The 24470-nt window shown below is 37.5% G+C and overlaps 9 protein-coding genes and 1 non-coding gene across 12 annotated transcripts; 6 read left to right on the top strand and 4 right to left on the bottom strand.

Annotated features, from left to right (window-relative positions):
• Positions 1-1376: 1376 nt before the first annotated feature.
• Positions 1377-2926, bottom strand: xbp-1 (X-box-binding protein 1). Its single transcript, NM_001083177.4, has 3 exons — positions 2504-2926; positions 1975-2453; positions 1377-1920 (listed from the first exon to the last, which is right to left on the bottom strand). The coding sequence occupies exons 1-3, from the start codon at positions 2750-2752 to the stop codon at positions 1785-1787; spliced, it is 864 nt and encodes a 287-aa protein (NP_001076646.1). The 5' UTR covers positions 2753-2926; the 3' UTR covers positions 1377-1784.
• Positions 2927-3305: 379 nt separating this feature from the next.
• Positions 3306-5536, bottom strand: dnj-16 (J domain-containing protein). 2 transcript variants are annotated; one of them, NM_001267961.3, is made up of 6 exons: positions 5458-5536; positions 5093-5187; positions 4716-4938; positions 4434-4600; positions 3780-4304; positions 3308-3717 (listed from the first exon to the last, which is right to left on the bottom strand). In NM_001267961.3, the coding sequence occupies exons 1-6, from the start codon at positions 5492-5494 to the stop codon at positions 3577-3579; spliced, it is 1188 nt and encodes a 395-aa protein (NP_001254890.1). In that variant the 5' UTR covers positions 5495-5536; the 3' UTR covers positions 3308-3576. The 2 variants fall into 2 exon arrangements, with proteins under 2 accessions (NP_001254891.1, NP_001254890.1); NM_001267962.2 differs by lacking the exon at positions 5458-5536 and having other exon boundaries at positions 3306-3717.
• A 558-nt stretch (positions 5537-6094) lies between these two features.
• Positions 6095-6238, top strand: R74.11. The gene has a single exon (NR_101811.1). It is a non-coding gene; the product is annotated as an Unclassified non-coding RNA R74.11 (non-coding RNA).
• A 155-nt stretch (positions 6239-6393) lies between these two features.
• ssp-28 (Saposin B-type domain-containing protein) lies at positions 6394-7375 on the top strand (the record flags this gene model as incomplete). Of its 2 annotated transcripts, NM_001267960.3 has the most annotated exons (2): positions 6394-6494; positions 7074-7375. In NM_001267960.3, the coding sequence occupies 2 exons, from the start codon at positions 6437-6439 to the stop codon at positions 7322-7324; spliced, it is 309 nt and encodes a 102-aa protein (NP_001254889.1). The 2 variants fall into 2 exon arrangements, with proteins under 2 accessions (NP_001254889.1, NP_001391132.1); NM_001404276.1 differs by lacking the exon at positions 6394-6494 and having other exon boundaries at positions 7109-7324.
• Positions 7376-7444: 69 nt separating this feature from the next.
• R74.2 (FIP (Fungus-Induced Protein) Related) lies at positions 7445-8575 on the bottom strand. Its single transcript, NM_065437.4, has 2 exons — positions 8421-8575; positions 7445-8372 (listed from the first exon to the last, which is right to left on the bottom strand). Exons 1-2 carry the CDS (start codon positions 8478-8480, stop codon positions 7581-7583), a joined length of 852 nt encoding a protein of 283 aa, NP_497838.2. The 5' UTR covers positions 8481-8575; the 3' UTR covers positions 7445-7580.
• A 1358-nt stretch (positions 8576-9933) lies between these two features.
• On the top strand, positions 9934-15186 carry lars-1 (Leucine--tRNA ligase). Its single transcript, NM_065436.8, has 7 exons — positions 9934-10063; positions 10114-10585; positions 11044-12129; positions 12555-13466; positions 13736-14365; positions 14623-14755; positions 14809-15186. Exons 1-7 carry the CDS (start codon positions 9951-9953, stop codon positions 15021-15023), a joined length of 3561 nt encoding a protein of 1186 aa, NP_497837.1. The 5' UTR covers positions 9934-9950; the 3' UTR covers positions 15024-15186.
• Positions 15187-15296: 110 nt separating this feature from the next.
• C16C10.1 (putative mitochondrial carrier C16C10.1) lies at positions 15297-17953 on the top strand. The gene is made up of 6 exons (NM_065435.8): positions 15297-15366; positions 15685-15780; positions 16039-16348; positions 16401-16561; positions 17170-17526; positions 17579-17953. Exons 1-6 carry the CDS (start codon positions 15303-15305, stop codon positions 17671-17673), a joined length of 1083 nt encoding a protein of 360 aa, NP_497836.2. The 5' UTR covers positions 15297-15302; the 3' UTR covers positions 17674-17953.
• Positions 17954-18070: 117 nt separating this feature from the next.
• On the top strand, positions 18071-19198 carry utp-11 (putative U3 small nucleolar RNA-associated protein 11). The gene is made up of 4 exons (NM_065434.8): positions 18071-18307; positions 18358-18577; positions 18628-18758; positions 18863-19198. The coding sequence occupies exons 1-4, from the start codon at positions 18077-18079 to the stop codon at positions 19067-19069; spliced, it is 789 nt and encodes a 262-aa protein (NP_497835.1). The 5' UTR covers positions 18071-18076; the 3' UTR covers positions 19070-19198.
• On the bottom strand, positions 19082-20295 carry C16C10.13 (Rab3 GTPase-activating protein catalytic subunit). Its single transcript, NM_001026005.5, has 3 exons — positions 19836-20295; positions 19522-19791; positions 19082-19477 (listed from the first exon to the last, which is right to left on the bottom strand). Exons 1-3 carry the CDS (start codon positions 19950-19952, stop codon positions 19169-19171), a joined length of 696 nt encoding a protein of 231 aa, NP_001021176.2. The 5' UTR covers positions 19953-20295; the 3' UTR covers positions 19082-19168.
• A 280-nt stretch (positions 20296-20575) lies between these two features.
• hrde-1 (Argonaute protein hrde-1) lies at positions 20576-24398 on the top strand. Its single transcript, NM_065433.8, has 7 exons — positions 20576-20690; positions 20742-20952; positions 20998-21951; positions 22001-22525; positions 22573-23521; positions 23567-23757; positions 23807-24398. The coding sequence occupies exons 1-7, from the start codon at positions 20582-20584 to the stop codon at positions 23964-23966; spliced, it is 3099 nt and encodes a 1032-aa protein (NP_497834.1). The 5' UTR covers positions 20576-20581; the 3' UTR covers positions 23967-24398.
• The last annotated feature ends 72 nt before the right edge of the window (positions 24399-24470 follow it).

The following is a 24470-nucleotide window of genomic DNA, read 5'->3' as shown; positions in this document are numbered from 1 at the left end:
TTTTGTGAGCAAAAACTTATTTTTTTGAAGAAATTGTATTGGTTTTTGAAGTTATGAGAAGAAAAAGTCTAGAAACAGATTTTGAAAGGACTGAAATAACGTAAAAGACATTGGAAACTTAATCAAATTTCAATCTACAGTATCTACAGTCTTTCAAAAAAGTTCTGCCTTCAGAGGTAGCTACCAACACTTGAAACGGGGCCAAAACTGGTTGTTCAGTCTCAAAACGACCCTATTTTTCGATAGTTTTCCGTCTTTTTTTTGTGTCATCTTGCCTCATTTTCCTCACTTCCTCTCTCTTTCTCCTCAGTGTTCAAGGTCTTTTCTTTGTTGTGACACGGGAACTAATTTTGATGTGAAGTGATCGGATAAATATTTTGTCATATCAGGAATGAATAGGTGCAAATTACGAATATTTCTTTTCAATGTTTTTTAGGCATAATAGCGAGGAAAAACTAGAAAACACGCTTAAAAATGATGAAGAAGGAAGAAAAATCAGAAAAGACAAACAAATAATTACAGTGATCAAAGGTGCATGCATACAATTTCCAGGTGGGTCTCGCAGCGGTAGGTAATCCAATAAATTTAATAAATATTGCGAAAATGAAGCATTTCGATGCCGATTTCTCTCTAAGAATCGATTCGAATCTACTTTTTTGTTTAAAAGAAGCACAAAAACTCCACTTTTCCTGTGAAAGGGATTAGTACTCGCACTTGAAGAGAAACAAAAAAGTGGAAATAGTGAGTCCTTATTGTGAGAAAATTGAAAAATGGAAAACGAGAAAATGAAAAACCGGGAGGAGAATAGGGAGCTGGAGCGTTGCGAAAATAAACGAGGAGAAAGTGAGGGGGAAAAATGGAAAATAAAAAGACAGATGGGCACCATGTGGCGGCGGAGAATGACCGATTCAATCGATTTTTTAATTGGTTAGTCGTAGAAAAAGTGAGTGAGAGCAGAGGCTATTAAACCAGGATTGAGCGTCTTAAGCTCAATGAGTTCAGCACTTTTTCAATCTGACAACTTTTATATCGAATTTTGTGTTTAGACATATTTTGTATCGTACTAAAGTATTATTCAACAAAAAAAAAACTACAATTTAAAGATCGTCTGAATTTCGAGAAATACGATTTTCTAAAAACGAAAGTAGGGGCCACGTGGTGTGAATCAGTGCATGTCTCTGTATATTTGTGCTATGAAAAAGAAGAGAAGGCGGTACGGGTGGGAACGAAAGATGGATTGTTTGTTTAGACATTTTCACACCATATTCCCTTGAATAATATAAACAAATGTACTGCTTGATGTGAAGAGGCTGCGAGTCTTTTTAATGTAGTCCAGGCAAATAACGAAGGAGTTCCTGCACAAAATGATCAAATCTCAAAAATGTATGGCTGTTTTTATTAAATATACAAATGGGGGAATTGGAATCAATGAGCTTTGGGGGAGGGAAATTTAATAAGGGTAAATAATAATACGAAAGTTGGGGTTGTACAAAAGGAAAAGAGGAAAAGAAGAAAATACCAGAGAGGAAATGGAGAAATTTGGAGAGATTTTTGGGGAGAAAATAATAACGAGGGAAATTCACTAGGACACTACAATAACGATACACCAGATATAAATTAATTTTGGAAGAAATTTAGGTCGATTGAATTTTCGTCGAAAGTTTCAAAGTTCCAGTTTCCGGGGTCGGTAAGCAGCTCGTCGGTTCCAGTTCCAGTTTCGGTTCCACATCCCAAAAGCTCATCATCCCAGTCAGTGCTCGAGCTGCTCATCGACGGGGACATGGCTAGGGAATTCGGCGAAAGTGTTTCACGCGTTTCTGAAGATGTGTACATGGATCCGCTTGAACAAGACGCTGCATAACCGTCTGCTCCTTCCTCAATGTAGCCAGCAACGAATCGATCGAACTCTCCGCTTGGGCTCTGGAAATTTATGAAGTTAATACATAAACATTAGGAAGTTTCTAATTATCTTACCTTGAGATGTTCGAGGATTTGTTCGAGGTGTCCATCTTCTTGTTGCGATCCATGTGGTTGCATAGAATCGAGATGATAGTTAGATACATATCCACACTGATTGTGTTGTTCTTCTTGGAATCCATACGACGGAGTTGGTTGCTGATGTTGTTGTTGATGGAGGTGGATCGGGCCTGTTCCCACTGCTGAGGCTCATTAATGAATGCTGCTGATTCAAAGGCACGGCGATCCTCTCCTCCGACGACGACAACTGGTGCAACCTCACCGACGACTTCTTCTTCGTAGACGACGTTCTGGTAGATGCATGCATCATTGCTGTTCATCAAGTTTTCGTTGTTCTCTTCCATATACATGACGGACTCGTTCTGCTGGTTCATAAGATTTTTATTTTGACGGCGAAGACGTTCGTTTTCAGCGCGGAGCCGGCGGTTCTCCTCCACCAGATCGCGCATCACATCCTCGATCTTTGCTGATCTTTCCTACAAGAATTAAACTTATTTTCAGGGTTCGATAAACATTCAGCACTAACCTTCTTTTTGTCTCTAGCATTTTGGGCTGCGACTCGATTTTTAAGTTTCCGACGATCCATTTTCTCCTCCTGACTCAAATGATTCAGTCGTTCTCTTTTGCGTGGCCCAGATGGTCCCATATCATCGCCAAGAAGTTGTGCGACAACTTGTTCTGTTGGAAGTGCACGCTTGGGAGCCATTCTCTGAGGCTGTGGCGCTGCCACGTGGCGTGCTGGGAGCACATAAATACGTTTTGGATAGTTGCTCATTGTATAGTTCTTCAGTGTAGCGAATATGGGGCTAAAGCCCAGGAATTTATGAAGAAAAAGACTTCTTCTGCTTCTGCGATTGTTGTGATGAGGAAAGTGAGGGTATATGCTAAAGCAACGTCGACAAACGCGTCGCGACCGCAACGCGGCCACGCCTGCAACGAGAAAACGTGTGACGGAGAGAGAAATGAGACATTTTGTTGTTGGCAAAATGTCTATTGCGAAATATCAATGGGAAATGACGTCAAGAGGGAGCTGAGTTGGAACTCGATTGTTTGCCGGAAACGACATGATAAGAATGAAAGTATCATATCAATCTAAAAATTACTGTCTCAAAATTGTAATCAATTCGTAAACAAGCACTATTGAAGTATTGAGGAATATTGAGAAACTCATGAAATTTCGTATGAAAGTATGGAAAATTTGCAATTAAAGAGTACAAAATTTCATAAATGCTAAAAAAAATCATCTCAAAGTTATACTGCTCGCCAAATAAATTTGTGCTGCGAATCTGCTTACAGCGTTAATAAGAAAAAATAAATTTAAAATCAAACTCTAGCCATAAATATTTTATTTATATTTTTCAATCAAGAGCAAAACTAGTAATTTATCTAGAAATTGAGTACAGAACACTTAAAGTTTTGCTAAATTACACCATAAAAAAGAAAAAAAGAGATCTGATGGATCGACATTAGAAAATAGAGGAGAAATTAAATGTTATCAACAATCAATAAATATCGAAACTAACTCTGGAAAGTGAAATTTAAAAAATTTAAAAGACCCATTCTTCTTGTGAAATAGTTTTAAAAAAATCTTGATAGGGATCATTTGAACCATCCAAGGAGACCACCCGATGATTTAGATGGGGAAACTTTCTTGTTATACGGTTCTTGAGACTTCTGGAGAACTTCATTGTAGAGCTCTTCACGATGTGCCAGCGCTTTCAGAATTGTGTCGTCTTGTACCTGAAAATTAAATTTTTGATTAAAACAAATATTCTTTCAGCTTCCGAAGTAAGTAATCTTACCTTCAACTTCGCCACAGCTTCATCATATTTTCTCTTAGCTTCTGTGAATTCTCTTTGGAAATCCAGCATTTCTTTTTTAATAATAGAAATCGATTTCTCCGTATCCTGAATCTCATTCAGTTGCTCGACAGCAGAAGGTTCCACAGGAAGGAAGGTTATTGAATATTTGACATCGCTTATCCAATTATCACCATAAACTGCAATATAATGCTTCCGTGTCTCCAAAAGTGTCGCAGTTTGCATCTCAAAACTATCCAAATAATGAAAAGCCAATGGAGTTTCCTTATCCTCCAAATGATATTTCATTGCATTGAATTCTTGAATATTGGCCACATTGTACGGTACAAAGAACATGTCGGCTTGAGTTCCGGCTTTTCCTCGTTTCCCACTTTCTTGGATCATTCGGACACCTCCTTCTTTATCGAATAACACTAACTTGAATTTACTAGATGAACTTTTACAAATGATAGCAACTCCATTCTTTCGATGTTCTTCCTGTATGTTAATTTCGTAGAAGTGGGCGTGCTGAAATTAATTTTAATATTAGTTTTAGTAGTATTTATAAAATTAAATTTTAAAAAAATTAAACTTAAAATCCATCCGAATTTTTCGAATATTAAATTTTCACATTTCATGGTACAACAAATTTCTCACCTGCTTGCTCACAGAAGAAGTTACAGTCTCCCCGGGAGGGAGTTGTCGTGCCTGAACATCACATTCTTGTCCCATACAAATGTGACGTGCCTGTGCAAGAACTTTTGGGACAATTTGTGTGGGAATAGGTACTCCAAGCTTGCTGAAGAGTGCTCCAAAGACACGACCTGCAATTATTTATATAATTAGAAAAAAAAAGTCCCTGGAATTTTCTGGGTTAACTTTTTCAGTTGTTCTTGGAGAAATCAACGTTTTTAAATGTTATTCTTGAAAATTTCTCACCAACTCCTCCCATTTCGGAGACATCAAATCCTTCAAAGTCCAATTGATTTTCTGATGGACCACTAACATCGTACTGTCTTCGCTTATTTGGATCAGATAAAACTGAATATGCGATTGAAACTTTCTTGAACTCTTCCTGAGCATGAGCATCATTTGGATTACGATCTGGATGGTATTTAAGAGCCAATTTTCGATACGCTGATTTGATTTCTGCCTCGGACGCCTGGAAAATGAATTAATTTCTATTAATTTCGATGATAGGGAGATTAATTTCATTTAAAATACTAAATATATCTTAAACGTTTCCTGGAAATTTCCTGGAGACGAAATATTGCTTTCTTGCATGCCTTCAGATGTCATCCGAAAAAATTAATTACCATTTTCTCTACTCCAAGCAGCTGATAAAAGTCCATTTCCGAAACCTTTGGTTGATCTCCTGGAGTTGTTGCTTTTGACATGGTCGCCGATGTTGCTTCAAAAAATAAAAAATAAAAAATAGTGGAAAAAAGGGAAAAGGAAGGGTGATTCATTTACTTCTTTCGCAATAGGGCAAACATTCGTTTATGTCTGCGTCTCTTTGGAAAGTATTGGAGAAATGTAACGAGAAAAGCCATACATTTTAGGCAGGAAAGATGGAATAGCACAGAGACAGAATCAATATAAAACACGCTCAATTTTGACAATTAGTCGTTCGCTGCTCATGGAAATTAATTGCTGAGAATTAAACAATTATAAATCTTACCCTGTGATGAACGTCTTTTTCCAAACAGCAAAACCATGAAGAAACGATTAAAATATCGAAAAATGTGAATAATTTGGAAAGAGAAAATATATTTTTTTGAAAATATTTCAAATAAAAAAGTTCCGGGTACGGTCGACAATCTGTGCAAACACGCTGCACACAACAAGATCTACCGTAGTCTGAGAAAAAAGTTTCGCTTTGTTTTTGTCATTCTTTTTTTTTTTTCATTTTTTCGCTTTTTCTGGTTTTTTGAAATATTTTTTGTCTTAATTATTTTTTTACACTGATATTAATACGAAGGAACGCTTTAAAACTCTAATTTGATTCGTAAATGAGAAATTTAGCTGTAGAACTCTTTGACTCTCCAGTGTGAGATTATTTACTGAATTTTGTGAGATTAAAAAAGTGTATTGGAATACACATTTCAGCATTATTCAAGTAGATTTGAGTATATATTCATGTAAACTCACAATTCTGTTTTCGGATTGACATTCGTAACATTTCCGCGACTTTATGCATGTTTTTGGATATTCCGAATTATTTTTGTGTAGAATATAAATGATGAGAGAGTTGCACAGTCGGTCGCCAAAAAAACACATATTTTGTTGGAAGAATATGCCACGCGCTTTTCCCTTTTGTTATCATTCTTTTTTTTTGCCGATTTCCACAGTTATATTTTTCGATTCGCGTTCCTCTCTTTTTCTGTTGGTCCATCCAATTTCCGTCTATTCTGACTAATCAAACGATCTCAACTCAATCAAAACATCAGTCTCATTGTCTATTATTAGTGGGAATTCGAGATTTCTTGTATGATGTGAGCTTGCACACACACAACAGCTCATAATAGTGCCTGGGGAGGCGGAGAAGCGAGAAACGGTGCTATTTGATATGGAGGTTCCGGAAGGGATGACGACGCTGAGTCGAAATCCCGCAGACGAGACTCTTCTAGATCATTCTGTCCGTTTCGTCGTCTTCCGAGATGGTCTGCCCGTCAAGTGTAGCCTTGTCAGTTTTATTCACTATTCTTGTTGCCAATTGTAAGTTATAAACTCACGCGTCATCGTGGTGTTTCTGTTAATAGAGATCTTTAAAAAAAAAAGCCAAATAACGCTTTGATTTAAGATAAATATCAGAATTTCGAACGATTCTGTTTCTTTTTGAACAAATATTGTCGCTATTTAAGACTAGATCTGAAAGCCATCGAATAGAAAGATTTCCCTCAACTTCTATGATTTGTGACTTTGGTTTTGTGAAGTGTGGTGTCAAACCAAATGGCTCAAGTATTGTGATGAGTCACAAGCTGCAGCACGCTCTGTTTGACTACAAAAAAGCCAAAAGAGTCAATTTCAAAAACTTCCTCTCCTCGCCTACCAGAAATATGAGAAGCTATCGTCTTTATGAACGTTCTTTCACTTTTCTTTGTGTATATGCAACTGGCATTTATCTTTCGGATGGCAAAAGATAATCGGAGATAACGATTGAAACCGAAAGTAGGTCGGCACCTGGAACGGAAGGTGATGATAATTTATGATTCACTAGGTTTTAGATGTTTCCCAGTCAGTTTTAGAAAAGGCTTAAGCTTGATCAGTACCAATTAATAACAATACTCTGTTCAGCACTTCGTTGTGAAGCAACTTCCGTGGTGACATGCATGTTGTGCACAGTTGTCAGTGAGTCTCTTGAAAGAGAGATGACACCTACTGCAACAGTTAATTCAATGTTCAAAAAGTGCGATAAAATGGGACTCATGGAGCCTGTTTGTGTGCAATTCGTGTCCGAGAATGTGAAGGAAATGTTTCAACGTGTTCGACAAGGTATTCCATCAACAAGTGTCTGTCAGGCGTTGCGATTCTGTGACCTACAGTAATCCTTTGAGTGGAGGAAATGCATTTTGTAATAAAGTCATTTGAAATGTTTATTTGATGTCGTGCATATCGTTTCTGTGGTTATATGAAGTGGAAACATACGTTTTCATTGTTGTCGGCCGTTTTTAAAAGTGAAAAAATATTTATTTACAATATTGCAGAGAATTCGAATTGCAGCAAATTGTCAATTATCCCTGAGATCCTCAATAACAAAAAATAAATAATAATTTTAACAAAAATAGTGAAATTCTTAGTTAATTAAGCCCACTTGACGAGGAAGTTTCTTTTTGCTTTTTTTTTTCGATCGTCAATCAGGTCCTCATCATCTCCTAACTTTGATTTTTTAATCTCAGTTGGTTCAACATCAACATCATCAGAAGTGACTGCCTCAGAAGTTCCAGATTTTGTGTCATCAGATTTTGATAGTTTTTCCAAATCTTCCAGCTCCAAATCTTCCAATGGATCCTTCTTGTTGATCTTTGCTTCTCCACTCTTTCCATTCTCCTCATCGCTGTCTTCATATGAATCCTCGTCTTCATCATCGTTATAACCCCCGCATCCGGTGCCACTTCCACCTCCACATCCTCCACTGTTTCCATAACCAGCATAGCTACCGTAACCCTGTGGATATCCGCCACCACACCCACCTCCTCCACAGCCGGAACCGATTCCTGGATGAGTACGGTAGATACTGTAGTGGTCGGTGTATGGCAGATGTGGATAACGGTAGGTTGCGAATGTGTACTGTGGTGGATATACATATGTCATTCCTGGACGAAGAAGATATCTTCTTGGAAGCCTATCCCATGGGTAATGCTGGAAGAAATACCCTCTTCTATAGGCGACAACTGGCCTCTTTGTGGTAGTTTGAACGGGATTCTGATTGCGTCCAATCGGATTTGGGTTCAAAAGTGGTGCACGAGTTGGAATATCGAATTTCGGTGCGATTGTTGAGTAGGTTACTTGTTTCAAATTATGGTTGGCACCAGCATTCTTGACCGGTTGAGATGAAAAATCAGAATAATCGTCACCAACATTATCCTGTCTTGCCTAAAAATTATCCATATTCGTAGGTACGAATTGTCCAAAGTAACTCACCTTTCTTTCAGCCAACGTGACCCCACAAATCGCCGCTAGAAAAATAATAGATCTCCTCATCTAGAAGTGTGTAAGATTGTTAAAATCGGTCAATCTCCATCGTCGTTAAATACTCCCAAAATCGGGTTGACTAGAAGTGTAACAAAACCTTCAAATAGCTGGACATCATCTGCCTCAAACAGATCTGGTTCTTGGCATATCGGGTAAAATTATATAAGTTTGTTGCGTAGTGATATACAACAAGGTGAGAAAGTGATGAAGACGACGGACGTCCATGGTTGCGCAATAAGTGAAATTAGAACTGGAAATTTTCGGAGATAAGGAATGTTTTTTTTTGTATATTGCGAATTAGGATATATCATGTTTTGCCTGGGTTAATCAGTAGTATCACTATGAAAATATATGATCTATTGTGTACCTTCTATTAAGAAGATGTTTAAATTTTTTGGTATTAAAATTTTGGTTAAAAAACAATTAAAAATTGGGAGAATTTCAGAAGATTTATGGAAACATATTTAGTTAAATATGGCTATTTTACTAAAATCTAGATTTCGGAACATTCTGCTTTGAGAAATTTAGATGAATTAATACAAATCGAGTCAAGTTCGTCCAGCGAAGAACCTATCTCAAGTCACTATTAAAGTCTGTCAGCCGGTATTTATAGCAAGGAGAAAGTGATGTTGAGTGTAATCCCACTTGTTGTAATCTGACCAATGTGTGTGTCCAACTTGATAAATTGGCCTTCATTGGATATGGAAAAGGAATAATTTTATGAACTAAGTATATTTTGCAAAATTCCATTCAAAAGTAGAAACCGTACTTGATTCGTTAAGAGCAAAACGGAGCATTTACGAATTTAATTCCAAGTAATATGGTGCAGTGTGACCTATTCCTGAAATCAGTCGAATATGAAATATTGCAAAAATTCCTTTTCAATATGTTTCATGTTGTAGCAGTTGTAGAATTTTTATATACCAAAAAATTTAAAGATAATTAAATTTATTATAAACTATTTTAATGTACCTTTAGCCTGTTATAGATTACTAATAATTGTAGAAAAAATCCAATTTCTGTTGTTGCTCCGAAAAAATCACTAATTGTATTTCTATAAATTGGTAAATTATTGTTCGAGAACTCGAAAAGTACATTTTTCTTCATTTTTTATAATATTGTATTATTTTATCGCCTTCTCCGAGTGATTGAAACCCCTATGAAAAGTTGGGAAAGTTGACGTGGCCGCGGTCGATGCCATTGCAAAACTAGGCCATGATAATGCAGGATTTTTAGAACGGTAGAAAATGGGCCTATTTTAAGTTGTTCCCTTTAAAATTTGAACTTTTTTATCGACAATTAAATCTCAATATCGATTTTTTTCCACAAACTTGTTTGCTTTCTAATCACTTATTGATTTTTTTCAAATAGAAACCAAGTAAATTTCATCATTTTGTGTTTTCTGATGTAATCTATTGCTTAAAAGAATTTTTTAAAGGTTTTAATTATTTTTAAATATCAGGGTAACAAATATCGACAATGTCGAAAATCAATAAGGAGCGGAAGAAGGTTGCTCAACTTCAAGAAATTGAAAAGAGCATTCAGGAGCTGTGGGAGAGCAAGAAGGCTTTCGAGGCGGATGCTAGGGATGAGTGAGTTTTTTCTGAAAATTTTGAATTATTTTCAATTTAAAAAATTTCAGTGGAAAACCAAAGTACCTCGTCACGTTTCCCTTCCCATACATGAATGGACGTCTTCATTTGGGACACACATTCTCAGCTTCAAAATGTGAATTTGCCGCCGGTTTCCAACGTCTTCAAGGCAAAGAAGTGCTCTTTCCATTCGGATTTCATTGTACTGGAATGCCAATTAAAGCATGTGCAGATAAATTGAAAAGAGAAATGCAAGATTTCGGATATCCACCAAATTTCCCGGAAGATGTTGTCGAGGAAGTTAAAGAAGAAGTTTCGGCTGTCGATGAGATTATCAAGGATAAGAGTAAAGGAAAGAAGAGTAAATTGGTGGCAAAAACTGGAAATGCAAAATACCAATGGCAAATTATGAAGTCTCTGGGATTGTGTGATGAGGAAATTAAGGAATTCTCGGATCCAAATCATTGGCTATATTATTTCCCACCACATTGCATTGCTGATCTTAAGAAAATGGGACTAAAGGTAAGATTTAAAGTGTTGAAATCATCTTAAAGTGTTGAAAGTGAGTTCTGTAAAAATAGTACTAAATTATTATGTTTTTCCAATATTTTTGATTAAAATTTAGTGATAGAATTTGGAAAAAAAACATTTGATTTATCTGAAAATAGTTTTTATTTTAGTGATTAAAAGTTGAAAATAACCTGTAAAAAAATTTCGATAATTGGTCGGTTTTTACCGGCGATTTTTTTGGCACTTTTCCAATTTTTCAACCTTAATCAAAGCTATTTTCAGATAAATGAAATATTTTTCTATATTATATCCCTGAATTGTATTTAATGAATATTGGAACAAAATGCCTTACTTCCTCATTTTTGCTTCTCCATTTTAATAATAATATAATTCTCAAAAAAATTTAACTTATCACAAAATTAAAAAAGAAACATTTCGAAATTATTAAATTAAAAATTGCCATTTTTCAGGCTGATTGGCGTCGTTCCTTCATCACCACCGACGTGAATCCATACTTCGACTCATTCGTCCGTTGGCAGTTCAACCTTCTTCGTGCAGCTAAGAAGATCGATTTCGGAAAGAGATATACAATTTATTCACCGAAAGACGGTCAACCATGCATGGATCACGATCGTGCCAGTGGAGAAGGTGTTGGTCCACAAGAATATACTCTTATTAAACTGAAAGTTCTTGATCCAAAACCTCAAGCTTTGAGCCATATCAAAGAGGATATTTATCTCGTTGCGGCTACTTTGAGACCTGAAACAATGTACGGACAAACGAATTGTTATCTCCATCCAGATATTCAATATTCCGTGTTTTATGCGACGGAAAACGAGAAACAAGTATTTGTGGCAACTGCCAGATCTGCTAGAATCATGTCATATCAAGGATTGACTAAGGAAAATGGTAAAGTCAACTATGTCCTGGGACTCGAGAAAATCGCTGGAAGCAAGATTCTCGGAGCTCCACTCTCTGCGCCTCTCGCAAAATACGAAAGAGTTTATGCATTGCCAATGTTGACTATCAAGGATGATAAGGGAACTGGTGTTGTTACAAGTGTACCATCAGACTCTCCAGATGATTTTGCAGCTTTGTCGGATCTCAAGAAGAAGAAGCCATTGAGAGAAAAATATGGATTGACTGATGAGATGGTTCTTCCATTCGAACCAGTTCCAATTATTAAAATCGAAGGACTTGGGGATTTGGCTGCAGTTGAAATGTGCTCAAGGCTGAAAATTGAGTCTCAAAATGAGAAGGACAAACTGGAAGAGGCGAAGAAAGAAGTTTATTTGAAAGGATTCTACGATGGAGTTATGCTCGTCGGAAAGTATGCTGGAAAGAAGACAGCCGACGTCAAGAAAGTTATTCAAGATGATTTGACAGCTGAAGGTCTTGCCACGAAATATGTGGAGCCTGAGAAGAAGGTGATGAGCAGATCTGGAGATGAGTGCGTCGTTGCGTTGTGTGATCAATGGTATTTGAATTATGGAGAGGCTGAATGGAAGGCTGCTGCAAAGAAGGTTCTTGAGCCACTCAGAACTTTCAATGATGAGGTATATTTTTTTAAATTATTTTTGAAAAAATATTATGTAGACGTCTAAAAATAAGAATCTTCGCCATCTCTTACGCGCAGAGGTCTTGCCACGCAGACAACGAGTTACTGTAACTTGCCGATCAAAGGGTTTTTTATTGCAGCATATTCTCTAAATAAAACCACAATTTTATCTAAAAATCGAAAAAATTTGTTCAAAGAATATCATAGTTTACAAATTACTCCAACTCTACGGACGATTTTTTTAAAACCCTTTTTGTTGAAATTGGAGTTTAATTTAAAGAATATGACGCAATAACGGCCCATTAGACAACAGAAGTTACAGTAATTCGTTGCCTGCGTCCTCTGCGCGTAAGATATGTCGAAAATTCTCATTTTTAGATGTCTATGTAGTATATTCTTATTCCGCTGAATTAAAATTTTCAGACCCGCCGTGGATTGGAAACCACAGTCGATTGGCTCCACGAGTATGCTTGCTCCAGAAGTTACGGTCTTGGAACCAAACTTCCATGGGATACTCAATACCTCATCGAATCTCTGTCAGACTCTACAATCTACAATGCTTATTATACAGTTGCTCATCTTCTCCAACAGGGAGCTTTTGATGGATCAGTCGTCGGACCTGCTGGAATTAAAGCTGATCAGATGACAGATGCTTCGTGGAGTTATGTATTCCTCGGAGAAATTTACGATTCGAAAACCATGCCGGTTGAGGAGGAAAAGCTTAAATCATTGAGGAAAGAATTCATGTATTGGTATCCAATTGATATGAGAGCATCTGGAAAAGATCTTATCGGAAATCATTTGACATATCTTCTGTTCAATCATGCTGCAATCTGGCCAACAGACACTTCAAAATGGCCAAAAGGAATTCGGGCCAATGGACATTTGCTCTTGAACAATGAGAAAATGTCGAAATCCACTGGAAACTTTATGACATTGGAAGAAGCCATCGAAAAGTTCAGCGCAGATGGTATGAGATTGAGTCTTGCCGATGCTGGGGATGGTTTGGAAGATGCTAACTTTGTGTACGCAATGGCAGATGCAGCTATTCTGAGACTATTCACTATGATCGAATGGATCAAGGAAATGATTGAACAACGGGATGCCGGACTTCTCCGAAAAGATGCAAAGAAATTCGCTGATCGAGTTTTTGCAAATGAAATGAATTCACTGATCGCTGCCACAGAACAAAATTATGAAGCTACCAACTTCAAGGATGCACTGAAAACTGGATTCTTCGAATATCAAGCCATTAGAGATACATACAGAGAACTTTGCGCTGGAATTGATGAGCCAATGAGCGAATCGCTTGTCTTTAGATTCATTGAAACTCAGGTATATTTTCAGAAAGATTTTTTTCTCAAGATGACAGATACCGATTATTAGTGTAAAAATTGAAAGAATTGTTTCAAATTCTGCAACAAAAATTCTAGAAAAACGAGAAAAAAAACAAATCAGTATTGCCGTATATTAAAAAAGTTTAGGAAATTTCTATAAATTTCTTAAAATCTATTTTCGTTCGATTAAGACTGATTTCTGTCATTTGGGGCAAAAAAAAAACGCCAGACGACACCTTTAAAAGTTTAATTTGTTTTTTATTTTAGATGCTCATCCTATCACCAATCTGCCCACATATTGCTGAATACATCTGGCAATTGCTCGGAAAAGACGGCTTGATTGTAAATGCTCCATGGCCAACTGTCGATCCTGTCGATGAGAAGCTCGCCATTGGTGCTCGTTTCATCACGGAATCGCTGGCCGAATTCCGTGCCCGACTGAAAACCTACATGACTCCAAAGAAGAAGGCACTGAAGGAGATTCCAGAAGTTCCAACTGAAGCAGTGATCTATGTTGCTAAAGAATATCCACCATGGCAGAAGACTATTCTTGATATTCTTGAGAAACAAGCCAAGGCTAATAATGGAGCACTTCCAGATAATAAAGCAATCAGTCAGCTCATTGGAAAAGAAGAATCACTCAAGAAATTCGCCAAAAAAGCGATGCCATTCGTTCAAATGATCAAGGAAAGATTCGAACAGAAGGGTGTTTCAGCATTGGCTTCTTCTAGTCCAGTTGATCAAACTTCAATTCTCAACGAGAATATTGATTTTATTATGAACGCTTTGGATTTGGATCGTGTTACTATTCGACATACTGATGAGGAGGGAATTGATGCGAATATTGTTGAGACTACAGTACCGCTGGTGCCAATGTTGAATTTCACGCCGAATAGAGTAAGGAAACATATTATAGGGGCATGGGAACATGCTCCGCCTTCTAACCATGGGTCTCGTTAGGTATTTGGCGGCAAAACCGTAAATTCAAACATTTTAAATTCGTCTCTGCAGTTTTCAAGCACGCCAAATACCTTACGAGACCCAACTGTAGGAGGCGGGGCGTTGTCAATCGGCAGTGGAGCGCATTTCCATATCAATTTCAAGAGGGGAATTTTTCTGCGTACCAATAATAATGACATCATAATTATTTTCAGCCAACAATCAAACTTGTCGCCAGAAATGTTCAAATCTGCAATGCAATGTTCGATGTTGATGTACCAATTGTTAATGGAGACAGTGTTTCAATGGTTATTCGGAAGATGAGACGCATCAGCAAGGCAATCAAACGTATGAGAAAACCCTATTCCGAAAACAATAAATTCAATTTATTATATTTTCAGCGAAATTCGAAGTGAGCCTCTGGAGATACAAGAACGCGGTTTGGGGAGATCGACAGATGATTTCGTACAGAAATCCATTCGAGGAGAACATTCAATTGTCCGACGCAGACATTTTCAATTTCGAGGCTGATAACAAGATTTCTGTGACTTCTGGAAGTGAAAAGTTCGATCTTGGGCGTACTATTGTGTACAAGGCTAACGTCCCAGAAAACTAGATTCTTTCTAAAAAATTATTTGTTCTTCTTGTTTCTAATAATATTATATCCCCACTTTTTGAGTTTTGTTGTTTCTATTCATTTTCATAATTTATACGTACCCGAATCCCTATTTCAGCTTTCACTGTTTTCTCCCTGTTTCCAAGTTGAATGAAAAGGTTTTTTTGTTATTATACTAGATTTTTGAAAACTGTGATTTGTTATCTAAGTATTTCAAACCTAATATTTTAAATGTGATTTTCTATTTTTTATCGGAAGTTTCCGTATTTCCAGTAACAGATGCCGTCACCATGTGAAAGCGGTAAAACGACAAATTGCTCCGGAGCACCTTCCTCGTCTTGTGGTGAATATTTTGATTATTACTCATTCGGGAAAATATGGGATTTTTATCGCAAAATTATGGTATCGGGTCTCGACACGATCGAATTACTTCCAAATGAAAAGTGGGTAACACATTGTTTTCTCGAGATTTTAAAGTCTACTAATTATTATTCATGTGACATCAAAATCTGGAAGGAGTGAGGCTACAGTACCTCATTTGAAAATATTTCGATCGTGTACAAACAAAAACAAAAATAAATTACTATACTTTTGCGTTAAAAAACTAAATTTTTCGAAGAAAATATCTGGAATAAAATATAACGAACAAAAATCTTTTCAGCGAAATCAGTAGAATGCTGCAAGAAGCAACTATCCGTTGGAGTACTACAACAAGTATCAGCGAGTTCATCTGGTGCAATTGTTACATCACTTTTTAGTAAGCTTCATATCAGTTGCAGATTTTTTCAATTTTGGACAGAAAAGTACGGTACCGGGTCTCGAAAGGATTGGAACTTTGCAGCTACCGTACCCAGAAGTATTTCCCAATTATAATTTTTTCACAATTTGAAAAGCATTGAAAAAACACAACAAAAAAATTATTGGGGATACGGTATCTGCGAAATATCGGTCGTTTCGAGACACGCAACCGTATATACGCCTGAAAAATCGAAAACAGAAAAGTTTATCTTTGCAGTGACTCCCTTAGACGTCGTGAAAATTCGACTCCAACAACAAACTCGACCATTTCCAAAAGGAGAATGTTTTTACTATCACAATGGTCTTATGGAGCACGTTTGTGTATCGTGTGAAGTCAGAAAACCTTGTGAATGGTATCAACGACCCGGTAATTTTCGTGGAACTGCAGATGCAATTGTGAAAATTGCACGACATGAAGGAATACGGTCATTATGGAGTGGATTGTCCCCTACTATGGTTATGGCTCTACCGGCGACTGTTTTCTATTTTACAACTTATGATAATCTATCAGTTTGGTTGAAGAAAAAGTTAGAATTTTTTTGTTGTTGAAATTCCAAAAATAATAAAAATGGTTTTCAGAATGTGTTGCCGACGGGCATTTTCTCCGGAAAAATGGACGCCTCCTGATTGGTCAGCTGCAGCAGTGGCTGGAATTGTAGCAAGAACCATTGCGGTTACGGTAGTCAGTCCCATTGAGATGATTCGTACGAAAATGCAAAGCAAGAGGCTTACTTATCATGGTGGGTTGGACTAGGAGTAAGTATCAGGGCTGGGGGAACAAAAATTGAAATTTTCGAAAAATCAAAAAAAAAAAACAATTTTTCGAAGAACAAAAACACCAACAAAAAAAACTAAAATCAATTGAAATTTTCTAAAAATCTTTTGAAAAAATTGAAATTTTCGAAAAATCAAAAAAAAAAAACAATTTTTCGAAGAACAAAAAAACCAAGAAAAAAAAACTAAAATCAATTGAAATTTTCTAAAAATCTTTTGAAAAAATTGAAATTTTCGACAAACCAAAAAACCAACAAAAAAAACAAAATATAGAAATTTTCAAAAAACCAAAATAAAACACAAAAAAAGTTTAAATTGTAAATCAAAAAATCCGAAAATTAAATTTATTATATTTTAAAAAAAACACACATATTCTGAAAAAAAGAGAAAAATTCCCACTTAATTAGGAAATTTTTCGAAAAATCAAAAATACCAAAACGACAGTTTTCGAATTTCCGGAAATTAAAAAATCTAAAAAAAAATGTTCAGAAAATTATATTTCTTCAAAAAAAAACCAACATTTTTTTAGCTATTTTTCGAAATATCGGAAAAAGAAAAATGTTCGATTTTTCAGAAATCGGTCACCTGGTGCGTAGTTCAATGGCAACCAAAGGAATCTCCAGTTTCTACCTCGGTTGGACGCCCACAATGCTCCGTGATATTCCATTTTCTGGAATCTACTGGGCTGGATATGATTTATTCAAAACAAATCTTCAACGACGTCAAGGACCTGATCACAATCCGTTTGTAGTGTCATTCGTGAGCGGAGCAGCTGCAGGAGTTGTCGCCTCGATATTCACACATCCATTTGATGTTATAAAGACGAATTGTCAGATTAGAATTGGTGGAAGTATTGATGATATGAATAAATCAATTACAACAGTTATCAAGGATATGTATCATTCGAGAGGAATTTCAGCGTTTTCTTCAGGTAATTCTAAATGGTTTTTACTAAAATTTTAAAATAAAAAAAAATGTTTCAGGTCTTGTCCCACGCCTCGTCAAAGTTTCACCATCCTGTGCCATCATGATCAGCTTCTACGAGTATTTTAAATTCTTGTTCCAAAAAAATCATTAAATCTTTTAAAAATCTAGTCACTTTCATACTTATAACTTCTTTGTTTTCTTTTCGTTTTTTTTTTTGCTGTCAATGGTATCATCATTTTTTTTCTCGGTGTAAAATTATTTTCCCTTGTAATTTTAGGACCATCCCGTGCCGGGTCAATCATTCCTTCCCAGTTTTCTTTAATGTTTTCTGTTCTCCGAATCTTTGTTACTAGGTATTGCATGGTGACCGAAGTTTTTATATGTCACTCCACTGAATATTCAGTTTTAACATGAAAGATTAAACTTTTTTTGTCATCTTTAATTTAAATTTATGTTTCTTATGTTTGAAAACAATTCAAATACTTTCTGAGCCATTTTTCATTTCTTTGTTTTCGTATTGTGTTCTCCTGAGCTAAAATTATTTTCAGCCAGCCATGTCCTCGCTTGTGAGTATCAGCAAAAAGCTGTCCGGCCAACGCCAGCACCGTGAAAGATCCCAGCCAGAAGCCCGCCGAAAGTATGGAGAACTCGAGAAAAAGAAGGATTACAAGCTGAGAGCAGAGGATTATCAGAAGAAAAGGGATACTATCAAAAAGTTGAAGAAATCGGCAATGGATAAGAATCAGGACGAATACCATCATCATATGGTTAACAGTGAAACTTGGGTATTTACTGGATATTTAAATTAATTTGTCTTAATTAAACAATTTTCCAGGCTGACGGTCGTCATTTCGATAAGAAAACTGAAGCAGAAGAGACTGAAACGCAAATTCAGAAAAAGTTGGGAAGCTTGAAAGATTTGGAATATGTCAAGTTCAAGCTGAATGAGGAAAAGAAGAAAATCGACGAAATGAAAGGAGAACTTCACTTTGCGGATTCTTCGTTGAACGGCAAAGGAAATACTCATACCGTTTTTGTGGACACAGATTCGGAAGGTGAGAACATTTTTTAAAAAGAAAATCTCAAAAATATAAGAATTTTTCAGCCAAAAGTTTCGATCCACGCGTCTACTTTGACACAACCACTTCGATGCTCTCTCGACAATTCAATCGATTGAAAAATGAAGATTTTCAAAATAAAACTATTATTGGAGCTGGTACGAAAGAACAAGTCAGAGTAAGTACCCCTTAAAGATCTAAAACAAATGAAAAGAACAAGTCAGAGTAAGTACCCCTTAAATATCTAAAACAAATGAAAAATCTTAATAAAAATTATTCCAGAAAGCCGATCGTGTACGTCGTACTCGATACAACGAGCTCATCAAACGCGTGGAACGTGCCAAGGAGCTTCAAGTGGTCGTGGACAAGCTGGAATTGAAGAAACAATTGGCAGCTGGAAGCAAATCAGAATTGAAGCCTCAAAAGGTCAAAAAGGCGAAAGCTATGCGAGCAGCCGTCTACAAATGGACCTATGAACGAAAGAAGTAGTTAATTTCTTTTTTTTTAATCCCATTTTATTCTGAATCTTCTTTTTTGTTAATTTTTGCTGTTGAGTTTACATTTTATGCGTTATTGAAATTGTTGACTTTATTGAAACATTGAATTTAAAGAGATCTCTGTCGTTGTCACTGGAAACGGGACCATCGTCTCTCTCGTCAAATCAATCGTCTTTAAAACAAGCGGAGTCAGTGAAGAGGTCTGAGTGAAGATGAGCACGGCACACATGTTGGAATCGCAGCAACAATCTTTTTGCTGATACAATATCTTGTGTTGCACTAGCATCGATCGCAGTTCGCATTTTGGCATCACTGACACAGGTTGTTGACACTTTTGAACATCTGGGAATGGATGAGACATGATGAAGACGGAATCGAATTGACTGAATTTTTCAGGGTCCTAAACAGATAACTGGATTTTCAGAATTTTGTTGAAAAGGATACCGTATCCTTGACACATCCACTGTATATTCTTCCTGGCACCAGTGCCACCACATCAGTCATATTCATAGAATGACATGGATAATTCTCTGGATCATTTAGAAATTTTACTGCATTTGATGATCGAGAAAATATTGATCCAGTATATGGAAGACTTGTCGTGTTCTGTTCCCTATACACTGCTAACAAACCACACAGAAAACGAGGAAATAAATCTGGAAGATCTAGAAACGAGTGGTGTTCTAGACAAGTCTTGACCAGTTCTGATAGGCTCTGAAACTCTTTTCTAGACTTGAAAAATGACTTATTAAGCTCACAATTTTATCTTCAAGTTCTCGAATTGTCCAATCGGGTTCATATTTCTTTTTATCTTCTAGATAATTTAGAAACTTAATTTCCGTCGCATTCGTCTTCACTTCAGCTAACGGATTCATCAAAATATGAGCAATTGATTCATTAAGGAATGGCTGGAGCAGCCTGTTTGGAATTATCGGCTTTTCGAGCAACGCCTTTTCCTTCAGAATTTTAGGCATATGTTTGAGATGAATTATGTCGCATTTTATTGAATTTGCCAGAAAAGAGACGAAAAAGCAGAAAACTTGAAAAACCAGCATCGTTTTGATTGTAGAAATGAATTAAATAATTAATATTTATTGAAGCATAACAAATTAATTTTTTAAAAATATTGTTTTCTATTATTTTATTTGAAATGTTCAGAATAGTCGTTAAGTTTTTGAAAACTAATAAAATTCGATTTCTAGACGTGAAATTTTTCGAAGAGATCACAATGCAAGCGCGCTCTATTGTTACAACGCATGTGGCGCCACGATTTGAACTTTTGTACCGCCACGGATGTGTTTTCTCGAATTTTCTGGCCTAAAATTTATTTATTTTCATTTCATTTCTCTCCTTGCGTTTTTTCTCATTTTACTTGAAAATCTCAATCAGGACGGTAAAGCTTTTGTTTCATTTACTTTTTCTTAGTAAATTTCACTGTTTTATCTCAATTACATCTGAAATTCGCATCGTTTTTTCGTTTCATCGTTTCTTATTTCAGTCAAACATGGCCGACTTGCTCGACAAAATTATGGGAAGTTCGTCTTCCAACAGGATTCCCAAACGAGACAACCGAATGAATCAGGACAAGGACGAACCGACGTCAAAGAGAAGTGGTTCGTTTAGAATCAACATTATGCCTAGGAGTTCAAAATTGTCTTTTTCAGCACCAATGTTCTCTACTCCGAAGTCAACAACACCAATTGGACGGGACTCTTTCGCAACGATGGACACGATGAATGTTCAGATGAACATGTTTCCAGTGGACATCAAGGATATGCCCCACAAGATCCAACGCTTTCAAGTTGACGTCATCGTCTGTTCCAGCAACGGAAAACAGATCAATGCCAACCTTGGAGTTTTGGCGGCCAAGGGAGAGTAAGTATTTAATTTGTATAACCGCTCAAAATCAGTACTTTCCAGTGTCAATTCCCATAACCGTCGCTTGGCACAATACTACATCATGAGAACAGTACATGACAAGCTTCTGGTGAAGTTCAGTGGAAAGAGTCACCACTTCCTTGCTTACGACTGCGCTGCGACTCTCTATCTTCCGGAGGGAGTCTACACTGGTGACGATCAAGAAGAAGTCACGTTGACGATCGATGACTTCCCGAAGGAAGAATGGAAATTCGTGTCGAAGTTGTCTCGCAGAAAGGACGATTCTTACCTTGTTGTTCTCAAACCTGCCGGATTTGTGTACACCCAAGGAGAAGTTGCCCAGGAGGAGGCTAATCGTATGGAGTTGACTCGTATTATCGAAATCGTCACTTCACAAAAGCTCAACAATGAGGATTACTTACAATTTGGTAATGCCACATTCCCACGTCTTTCTCCGCCACACTCGGAACCTGATGCTATTTCGGAGATCCGCTCAGGTTTTGCGAAAGTATCTCGTCTATCGCAAAACGGAGGTGGCAAAGCTTTCATGACGGTTGATACGAAGATTTCTCCATTTTACAAGGATACATCAGTTATCAAGTTTTCAAGCAACAAGTTATCCGAAATGAAAGGTGGAGGCGGTGGAAGAGGCGGATACGGAAGAAGTGACTCGCGAGACTCTCGTGGTGGATACCGTGGCGGCCGTTCCGACTCGAGAGACTTTCGTGGTGTCTATGGAAACCGAGGTGGCAACGACAGGTACCGAGATGAAAGCAGAGGACGTCGCGACATGTACGATTCCCGTCGAGACAGTGGTTCTTCAAATGGAGCGGACTACTCTCCGAGTGATGCTGCTGAGTTGGAACACGCTTTTGGCGAAAGAGGAAACACGAAGCGATGCATTGAAGAAGCACTCAAAGGATTGGACGTGGAATGCACTCACTTGAAGGGTAACCTTATTCGCGTATCCTCGATTGCCGAGAACAATGCTGAGAAGTAAGTTATTCGATAGTTATCATCAGCGTGATAACAATTTGTTTTGTAGCACTTCGTTCATGATGAAGGACGACAAGGGAGAACGCGAGGTCACCGTGGCGGAATATTTCCTGTTGCAGTACAACATCAAGCTGAAATATCCGAGACTTCCTCTCGTCGTCTCAAAAAGATTCAAACATGAATCTTTCTTCCCAATGGAGTTGCTTCGAATTGCTCCAGGCCAGCGGATCAAGGTCAACAAGATGAGCCCGACAGTACAATCGGCGATGACAGGAAGAAATGCGTCTATGCCACAGCATCATGTGAAGTTGGTTCAAGATATTCTCCGCGACAACTTGAAGCTTGAACAAAATAAGTACATGGATGCTTTCGGAATCAAACTGATGTCGACTGAGCCAATCCAAATGACTGCGAAGCTCCTCCCACCAGCTCAAATCAAGTTCAAGGGCCAGACTTACATGCCTGACATGAGCCGTCCAGCGTTCCGCACACAGGACAAGTTTGTCGAACCAGCACGGATCAGAAAAATTGGTATTGTTGTCTTTGACAACTGTATCCAAATGAGACAGGCCGAGTAAGTCGAACGTTGTTTTCTTCTGCTTTATAATATTCTATTTTCAGAGATTTCTGCGACAAGCTGTCCAATTTCTGTCGTGACAATGGAATCACGGTCGAAAAGGACTCGCGAGATTGGTCCATCCGTGAATTGAACTCCAGTGATTCCGTTGCTATCCAAAATCTGATGAAGAAATGGCTCGATGATAGAGTGGACATTCTTGTTGGAATAGCAAGGGAGAAGAAGCCGGATGTTCACGACATACTCAAATACTTTGAGGAATCGATTGGCCTGCAAACAATCCAATTGTGTCAACAGACTGTCGATAAAATGATGGGAGGTCAAGGTGGACGCCAAACGATTGACAACGTCATGAGAAAGTTCAACCTCAAGTGTGGTGGAACCAACTTCTTCGTCGAGATCCCGAATGCTGTGCGTGGAAAAGCAGTGTGCTCAAACAATGAAACATTGAGAAAGAAACTTCTCGAACATGTACAATTCATCGGATTCGAGATTTCTCATGGCGCATCACGCACTTTGTTCGATCGCAGTAGATCACAAATGGATGGTGAGCCATCAGTTGTTGGAGTCTCGTATTCCCTGACCAACTCGACGCAGCTCGGAGGCTTCACATACCTTCAAACCCAAAAGGAGTACAAACTTCAAAAACTTGATGAATTCTTCCCAAAGTGTGTCAGATCGTACAAGGAGCATTCGAAGACACTCCCAACAAGAATCGTCATCTATCGTGTTGGTGCTGGAGAAGGAAACTTCAATCGTGTTAAGGAAGAAGTCGAAGAGATGCGACGAACATTTGACAAGATTCAGCCCGGATACCGTCCACATCTCGTGGTGATCATCGCACAAAGAGCTTCACATGCTCGCGTTTTTCCATCATGTATCAGTGGCAACAGAGCGACGGATCAGAACATCCCATCTGGAACATGTGTCGAGAATGTCCTGACATCCTACGGATACGACGAGTTCATTTTGTCTTCACAGACGCCGCTTATTGTAAGTTGTTCATTAGTTAATTTATTAAATGAAAGTTTCTTTTAGGGTACCGTTCGTCCGTGCAAGTACACGATCCTTGTCAATGATGCCAAATGGTCTAAAAACGAGCTCATGCACTTGACGTACTTCCGCGCATTCGGTCATCAAGTGTCCTACCAGCCACCATCGGTTCCAGATGTTCTTTATGCGGCAGAAAATCTGGCTAAACGAGGACGCAACAATTACAAAATTCATCAGTAATAGTTTATTTTCCTAAAAATCTTTATCAAAAACAAATGTTTCCAGGCGTTACGTGAATTTGCAAGCAGTTGAGAACCGCATCATCAAAGACCATTCGGAACTCATCAACGAAGACATGCGAGAAGAACTGGCGGCAGCCATTGTTGATGAGATGTCCGTTGCAATGAACGGAATGACCATTCCGAAGCGAAACTTCTGGGCGTAATCCCGAGATTCTCTCTTTTATTGTCACGTATTCACCCCCTTTACATATTACCAACATTTTTTATCCACTACCCTATACCTACTCTCTATACAAGTACTTAAATTCCCATGCTTTTGTTTTTCTGAACATTCTTTATTACATTTTTCCCCATAATTGTATCGTATTCCCCTTTATGTTTTTATAATTTCAACTAAGAATCCTTTTGTAATTTAATCTAGAGTAGAGTACATTGACACATAGTTTGAATAGTAGATACTCCTGTTTTACCTGCCTTTTTTTCTGTGCGAATTTCCTCCAACTTTCTTATTAGGAGTTTTCGAAGGCGAAAGAAACTTCCAATTAGAACGTTTTTGGAAATTTCGATTTTCAATAATCTTACTTGCTCTACCCCCCGTCCATTATCATTTATTAAGCAATAAATTATTCGAGAAGAAATTTTAGTTTTCGCTGAAAGCAGTTTGATCGCGATCATTTTTCCGATTTTTGCATAATCACAAAACAAAA

Source organism: Caenorhabditis elegans, chromosome III (assembly GCF_000002985.6).
Source record: "Caenorhabditis elegans chromosome III".
Taxonomy (NCBI): Eukaryota; Metazoa; Nematoda; class Chromadorea; order Rhabditida; family Rhabditidae; genus Caenorhabditis; species Caenorhabditis elegans.
This window is presented reverse-complemented; position numbering and strand designations above follow the sequence as displayed.

Coding starts and splice junctions, on each gene's coding strand:
- xbp-1 (NM_001083177.4), bottom strand. CDS start 2,752: ATGAGCAACTATCCAAAACGTATTTATGTGCTCCCAGCACGCCACGTG. Junction 2,454..2,503: donor ATGCTAGAGACAAAAAGAAG/GTTAGTGCTGAA, acceptor TAATTCTTGTAG/GAAAGATCAGCAAAGATCGA. Junction 1,921..1,974: donor AAATCCTCGAACATCTCAAG/GTAAGATAATTA, acceptor ATAAATTTCCAG/AGCCCAAGCGGAGAGTTCGA.
- dnj-16 (NM_001267961.3), bottom strand. CDS start 5,494: ATGGTTTTGCTGTTTGGAAAAAGACGTTCATCACAGG. Junction 4,601..4,715: donor CTCCGAAATGGGAGGAGTTG/GTGAGAAATTTT, acceptor AAATAATTGCAG/GTCGTGTCTTTGGAGCACTC. Junction 4,305..4,433: donor CTTCTTCTGTGAGCAAGCAG/GTGAGAAATTTG, acceptor AATTAATTTCAG/CACGCCCACTTCTACGAAAT.
- R74.2 (NM_065437.4), bottom strand. CDS start 8,480: ATGAGGAGATCTATTATTTTTCTAGCGGCGATTTGTGGGGTCACGTTG. Junction 8,373..8,420: donor TCACGTTGGCTGAAAGAAAG/GTGAGTTACTTT, acceptor GATAATTTTTAG/GCAAGACAGGATAATGTTGG.
- lars-1 (NM_065436.8), top strand. CDS start 9,951: ATGTCGAAAATCAATAAGGAGCGGAAGAAGGTTGCTCAACTTCAAGAA. Junction 10,064..10,113: donor GAGGCGGATGCTAGGGATGA/GTGAGTTTTTTC, acceptor AAAAAATTTCAG/TGGAAAACCAAAGTACCTCG. Junction 12,130..12,554: donor TCAGAACTTTCAATGATGAG/GTATATTTTTTT, acceptor TAAAATTTTCAG/ACCCGCCGTGGATTGGAAAC.
- C16C10.1 (NM_065435.8), top strand. CDS start 15,303: ATGCCGTCACCATGTGAAAGCGGTAAAACGACAAATTGCTCCGGAGCA. Junction 15,367..15,684: donor AGCACCTTCCTCGTCTTGTG/GTGAATATTTTG, acceptor AAATCTTTTCAG/CGAAATCAGTAGAATGCTGC. Junction 16,562..17,169: donor CAAGAGGCTTACTTATCATG/GTGGGTTGGACT, acceptor TCGATTTTTCAG/AAATCGGTCACCTGGTGCGT.
- utp-11 (NM_065434.8), top strand. CDS start 18,077: ATGTCCTCGCTTGTGAGTATCAGCAAAAAGCTGTCCGGCCAACGCCAG. Junction 18,578..18,627: donor TGTGGACACAGATTCGGAAG/GTGAGAACATTT, acceptor AGAATTTTTCAG/CCAAAAGTTTCGATCCACGC. Junction 18,759..18,862: donor GTACGAAAGAACAAGTCAGA/GTAAGTACCCCT, acceptor AAATTATTCCAG/AAAGCCGATCGTGTACGTCG.
- C16C10.13 (NM_001026005.5), bottom strand. CDS start 19,952: ATGAATCCGTTAGCTGAAGTGAAGACGAATGCGACGGAAATTAAGTTT. Junction 19,792..19,835: donor GAGAACTTGAAGATAAAATT/GTGAGCTTAATA, acceptor AAAGAGTTTCAG/AGCCTATCAGAACTGGTCAA. Junction 19,478..19,521: donor GTGGATGTGTCAAGGATACG/GTATCCTTTTCA, acceptor TTATCTGTTTAG/GACCCTGAAAAATTCAGTCA.
- hrde-1 (NM_065433.8), top strand. CDS start 20,582: ATGGCCGACTTGCTCGACAAAATTATGGGAAGTTCGTCTTCCAACAGG. Junction 20,953..20,997: donor GTTTTGGCGGCCAAGGGAGA/GTAAGTATTTAA, acceptor AGTACTTTCCAG/TGTCAATTCCCATAACCGTC. Junction 23,758..23,806: donor AACAATTACAAAATTCATCA/GTAATAGTTTAT, acceptor AAATGTTTCCAG/GCGTTACGTGAATTTGCAAG.